The sequence below is a fragment of the Formica exsecta genome, unplaced genomic scaffold, assembly GCF_003651465.1.
Source record: "Formica exsecta isolate Colony F162 unplaced genomic scaffold, ASM365146v1 scaffold13, whole genome shotgun sequence".
Lineage (NCBI taxonomy): Eukaryota > Metazoa > Arthropoda > Insecta > Hymenoptera > Formicidae > Formica > Formica exsecta.
The window spans coordinates 396166-402761 of NW_021848632.1; the positions used below are offsets into that span (position 1 = coordinate 396166).

General features: G+C 33.6%; 1 protein-coding gene across 1 annotated transcript in view; it reads right to left on the minus strand.

The window, feature by feature from the left end:
* Nucleotides 1–1481: 1481 nt before the first annotated feature.
* The window catches only part of LOC115245776 (inositol oxygenase), a 10623-nt gene continuing 5508 nt past the window's right edge, over nt 1482–6596 (minus strand). Inside the window, exon 6 of the mRNA XM_029824255.1 lies at nt 1482–1867. Within this exon, the coding sequence (XP_029680115.1) occupies nt 1657–1867 (211 nt within the window). The 3' untranslated portion in view covers nt 1482–1656. The remainder of the gene's footprint in view (nt 1868–6596) is intronic.

The window sequence follows — 6596 nt, forward strand, 5'->3', positions numbered from 1 at the left end:
AAGAAATTACCCGTCTATATAATTATAATATACATAAATAATTATAATATATATTTTTCTTTTAATTTTCCTATTAAATAATATATATATTATCTAACATAAAGATAATATATGACACACATTTTTATATAACTTTTACACTAAAATTTTCATCTTTCAACATTATGTAAAAAATGACGGTGCTCATTTGATATTCAATATAAATGTAAAATTTTATTTTATAGGAAAGGGAACTAAACTAACAAGAAACTATGAGACTTATCGCCGTGTGTTTGCAAGGAAGATAAAACCAGTTCGTGGGAAAATATCCTGGTGAGCTGCTTTACCGGAACCGTCAAATTAATAAAAGCAAATGAGGAAAAAATGTGGGTTGTTACATTTTCTACCGCGACGGTAATTCACTGATTCTATGACGCATTTTACGGAGAAACCTGCGAATTCGCGGAACGTACGGATAATGAACGTGAAGAGTAATCGTATTCTCAGGTGGACAAAGGACAACAGCCCCTAATGTGTTCCGGAACTGTAACTGTCATATTTCACTACCCCCGTATTTGCGCATCCTGATTCAGCATATCATTTCACCTCTCTCTTAAATTAAAACACATTATTCCCTGACGAGAGAAACACGTTAATCACCCACACGAGAGGAACTTGGTATATAATACTACAAGAAATAGTACGACGAAAAGTGGAAATATTTCATGTAAAAAATAATAATATAGTAATTTATCTTTTATAATATATTGCAACATATTATATTATATCATATTACATTGCATTATATCACAATATATTATATTTAATATATTCTCATAAAAAGAATAAAAGACAATACTTTATCTTTTTGCAAAAAGATATTAATTTTTATATTAAATATTAATAGCAATTATTGTCCAAGAAAAAGAAATATCAAAATTCATACCGTACATCCGATGACAAATATTCAAATTTCTTATATCCGTTTCGATCACCGTTTTTTTAACATTGCAAGACACAAATTTCACCTGCCACATTATCTTCTGAGCATCGCATTATATTTCACATTAACGGCGCGCGAAAGAAGGACCAGGGACAATTATCTCGAATTTCCTGGAACAAAGACGAGTCAAAAAGAGAGTCATTTACCTGCGAAACATTCTCAGATTATTAAGCCGCGGTACCGTTATGTAGAAAGTGGAGGCAAATTGCCGAAAATTGTCTGTAGATTAGGATCATTCTAAATATTATGTATGGGTTTGCAACACCTGTGCAAAAATTTGCATTCCCCAAAACTTTGTAGCTTTACATATATGTATAACATATTTATTCACATATATATAAAATATTATATGTGTATTGCGGGCCATTTAATTACAAGTTACGTTAATATTTCGCATGTATGTTATGCGCATAAAAGTTTTATAAATTATTTGAATTAATTAATTTAAATTAATTAATTAAATTAATTTATATAAAGTAATTTCTACAACTTTTATTTATTCTCTACCTATATCTTTTCGCATGATTTAAAAATTTGAAAAGTAATTCCATATTACGAATTATGAAAATGAACATTGCCTATAGTAGTAGTTTAATTTTTCTCATTACTCATTACTTAACTCAAACTGGAACTTAGATGTGAATCCTACGAATTAATTCCACAAATTTTTAGTCCTACAAACTCTGAATTTCTCCGCAACGAATTAAGATCCTACGAATCTCTGTTTCATGAACTTTGTTGTGCCAATTTCCATGAACTTTAATCCTCATGGTAGCAAGCACCCCAGCATCTGTTACATTGCATCTCATTAGCATCTGCATCTCGTTGTACTTGAGACCTTCGCGACCTTCGGCGTGAGTCCGACTATCTGGAGGTTGTTGGACACTGCGAGAAAGAAAGAGAGAGAAAAGACATGAGAGAAGGTATCGAGAATCGAGCGCCCCGTGTGTGGGTCTCGGTTACGTGAGGTCGCGTGGGCGTCCATGTTTGCGCATGTAGACTCGATATTTCCCAGAAGTCGCAATCGCTTACGAGGTAAAGGTAAGGTTGCATGATTCATGAGCTACGTGACCTACAGTGCTTCCCCGCTCTTTCTTTCTCTGTCATAGGCCACACACACACACACATGCGCGCGCGCGGATAGGGCTCGATACGTACGTGGATGACGCGAGCTGATGCTGCCACAATAATGTCCCGTTAATGTTCCGTAATGCCCTGTAATGCGACCGCTGACTAAGCCAATTTCGTCGACACGCAGCTCCAATGTTGCTTAGCGGGGGGGTTCCCTTCGCGATCGTAATCACGCGCGCCTCGCGTATTATGCGCACTCGCGGCCGCGCTCGCTCGTTCTCCGTTGCGGAATCGACGCTAATTGGAGTTCCAGGTAAGTCACCTGCGTCCATAGGAGCGCCGCGGGAACGATTTATCGCTTCGTCACGATTCCTATCTCCTGGTCGCTTGATCAATTCCGAACGCGAATGTAAATTCCAGCGAAAGAGAAGCACGAGAGTTTAAAAGATTATATTTTAAAGCCCTGTTAACATTATGAATAATAACGATAATTGTATATTTATTACTTGCAATTGGAATTACAAGTTAATATAATTATTGATACGTGATAGTATAAAAAAATATAGAAAATTACAAATGTCCTTTAATTATTATATATATAATTTTATCTTAATATATATAATTTATATTTAATATATATACAGTATATATGATATATTAATAGACATTATCAATATTTTAAATATCACTACTTTGTTATAAGAATATTGTTTTAGCCGTTTTAAAAACGAAACGGTGGAAGAGTTGTTCGAGCTCGAACGAGATCAGGGTCGTCGAGAAATCTCGAAGAGGACGAATTACGCGGCGATCCTGACGAAAGGAAGTAACGCCGTGGCGAAGCCACGAGGCGGAAATCATGCGGAGTTGCGTAAAGGCGAATATCGGAGTCACATGAGGTGGAGACGACGAGGAACGCCGGCAGCGAATGCCGATGGATCACTAAAAATAAAGAAGCCCCTTCTCGGCGGAGAACGGTAACGAACTCGACCAGCCCGATCGCATCTTCGAAGTAAGGGACCGCCGTGAGAAGACACGGGAATACATTTCGTTGCAACGAGTTTTGCATTCCTTTCTAATCGGAAAAATTACTTTTACGCACAGATTGTTAAAATATTTGAAAATATTGAAAAAATTAAACTTCTAATTTCGTGTGTATCATTTCTCTGTATTATGTCTACATACACTTTTTTTTTTTTTCGTTTATAAATTTATAAAATTTTATTCTTCGATTGATTTCATCTCAGAATTTACTTTACTTTTCTAAGTCTAATTTCTTAATAAATTCTTCATATTGTCAATCTTTTTTTCTCTCTCTTTCGCAAGGAAATAGAGGCAAGCAATGAATAGTGATCACTTATTATACTAATTTTTTATAAAACATAAAGAGGGAGTATCTCTTTGCAAACGCGTTAATAATTTCTCACAGAATTATTTCAATTTTTGTTAAATTTCTACGCAATAAAAAAGTTTAACGAAATTAAAATTAAGGAAAAAAGTTTAGATATACACGTGTAGTGATAGAGTAATATAGAAATATATATATAGTAATACAAATTAAAAATTTAGAAAGATAGCGAAATATATAATCAAATGTGTCAACGCGACTCCAGGATTACACGCCTCCACGCATTGGAAGATCGATGTAACCTCATTTCAGGTTGAATAACTACATGGCTATACGCAACCTATACACACGTCCCACATTGGTGAAGGGACCCAATCCCTTCTCCCTTCGCGACCTCTACGAAAGTGCACATCGCGATGCAGAACAGAAAACAGACAATTACTCTCGAGGCGGGTCGATTTATTAATAAGCGCCGCTATATACCGGAATAAATTCATCTCGTTAACGAGACATACAGTCGTTAATTAGACAATATAACTGCCTTTTTGCAGCGACCAGAGATCGATGAGACTGTAAGAATATCAGCAAAATCAAAATTCATAATCCTATAATATTACGCGCAATAAATATGAGAAGTGTCTTTATAATGAAATCTTTTTTCTCATACTCCTATTATAATAGATGATTAAGAAAGATAAACTCTTTAATTTAGGATGAATTTTTTTAAGCAGACACATGAATCACACATGTCACCCGATCAGTCAATGAACATATTTATTACGCCCACACACACACACAGTTAGATTTCTCATGATCAAATATTTCTGACATTTATTAATTACAGATTATAATTCGAGATCCAAATAGGGCGATGACATTAAGATAGATGAAAATTTTACACATGCGTATGTTAAACGGCTCGCGAGATCGACAACGGCATATAATTGCGAAATAATAAAATTAGAATGCATGTTTCGCATGTATCTCATGTGTGCGCAACTCGCTTGTTAAACATAACCGACAATTATCCCATACAAAACAACGGTTTACGATCGATCAATTCGCTCGTTAACAAGATTCGCACACAGGTATCCTACGAAAGAATCCTTGGATTAACTCGTCTTATAACTTTTATCGGAAGGTTATCGTGCATTAAATCTATTTTTACATAGATAATCGTCCATAAAGGTTATCTCGTATAGATTTAAATGGATAGAATACTTATATGAATGATTTAAAAATAATTGCAAGAATTGTACCTTGCAATTACAGTGGCGCTTTTAATAAGGGGAAGGTCTCTCTCTTACCCTTTCTTATCAAATAATAATAAAAGTCTCAAAAACACGCACTTTAAAAATTTAAAAACTATATTGAAAAATAAACTAAACTAGTATAATAAAAATAATAAAAAAGTAAACTAAAACTAAAAAAATAATACGAAGAGTTAATAATAAAAAAAAAAATAAAAAAAATAACGGAATTAAATCGCTTAAAATATAAAACTAAAAATAAATTACGGAATTACTAAAACTAAATTAACAAATTACATTATTTAACTAAAAATAAATAATCACAATTGTCTTCTTTTAAGAAGTAGCGAGATGTTAAGGCTCTTCGTAATGTAAGACCTTAAGTTATAGTTCTTTTAATTTATACGATAATTTCAACTTTATATAATTATCTCTGCAATCTCTATATATAAAACATTACCTACAAACTCCTTTACTTCTGCGTTATTGCTTTCATTTCTCCATGTTGCTTTCACGCATTTTACAATTATGCATGTACATACAAGGACATATCGCGCAATTCGAAAATTCCTCGAGTCTCAGTATGCGAAAGCAAATATCGCGAAAATATAACTGCAAGACGAGATGTTATTGTATGACTACGCGAAACATACAATAAAGAGGCTGCGCCCTATTATGATAGCGCGCGACACTGTCAGTGTATCAGTGTGGCGTCTAGCACAGTAGATTGTGTCCGGTTTATTGAAAACTTCCTAGGCACTTTCATAAATCAATGGACGCGTATGCCAAAACTTTAGCTTCTATCGCATTCATAATATGTGATAAGTGTGACAACGCGGGGAGAAGCTCGTGTCACTAACTGTATACCACCCTTGAGCGAGACTTTACTAACTGTAACGCTCTAGATTACGCTCTCGTGATTATAATTATAATAAGAATAAACTGTAAAATCGTATATAAATATCGCAAATAACGCAAATATTATAAAATATTACTTATAATAATATATTAAAAGTAATATAATTAGCTCGTTTTTATACGCAGAAAATAAAGCATAATTAAAGAGTTGCTTAATTTAAAATCTAAAACTGTAAAATATCTTATAAAAAATCTAATTATGAAAAAAATATTATTTCACAGATTTTTCAAGATGTATCATTATGTTCGCCAAATGCGTTTATTATGGCCACTAATAAAACAAACGATCCACACATAATCAGTGTACTAATATACAACAAAACAATTTATATTACCCCATATCGAATTAATTAGTTATGTATTTTCAAATAAATTCGTTTAACTCACAAATCGTTTAATTATATGATAATGAACAAATTATGTTATATCCTACACACAAACACGTGACCTTACGCATAATTTATTTTCTGAGCGCGAATGCACTGATAAAAATTAACAGATCAGTCCTTGGAAAGAACAAATCCTTCGTTCGAAATAGAAATTGCCTGGCCCGCGTGAGTCAAGCTCCCCTTTGCACGTATCGTTTAACGGACGGATTACTCACCTAATCGAGACAACCGCGATCTTTATCATCCCGTTAGCCAGCGCGTAGAAATCCTAATCAATTTTATGCGCCTAAAAACTCGAGCGCGTATATTTTCGGAATGCGCGTGAGTTTTTCTGAGCGCTCCACGAACTGCGTACCGGAATCTTGGAACTCATATCGCGCATGAAGAATTTCGGAGAAGAGTGCCATAAATTATTATTGTATAATAACACATATACTCGCAATTAAAATATGTATCATATTTCTTTGTAATCTCGCGAGTTATATGTATCGAGAAATTCAACAAACTCTATATTATTGGGAACTTTATTTTTATATATTTGTTTATATTTAATATTTGTTTAGATTTGCTTATATATTTAACGTTGTTTACATTATACTTTAATTGCTCTCTCATTAAGAAAAATATTATATATACAAATA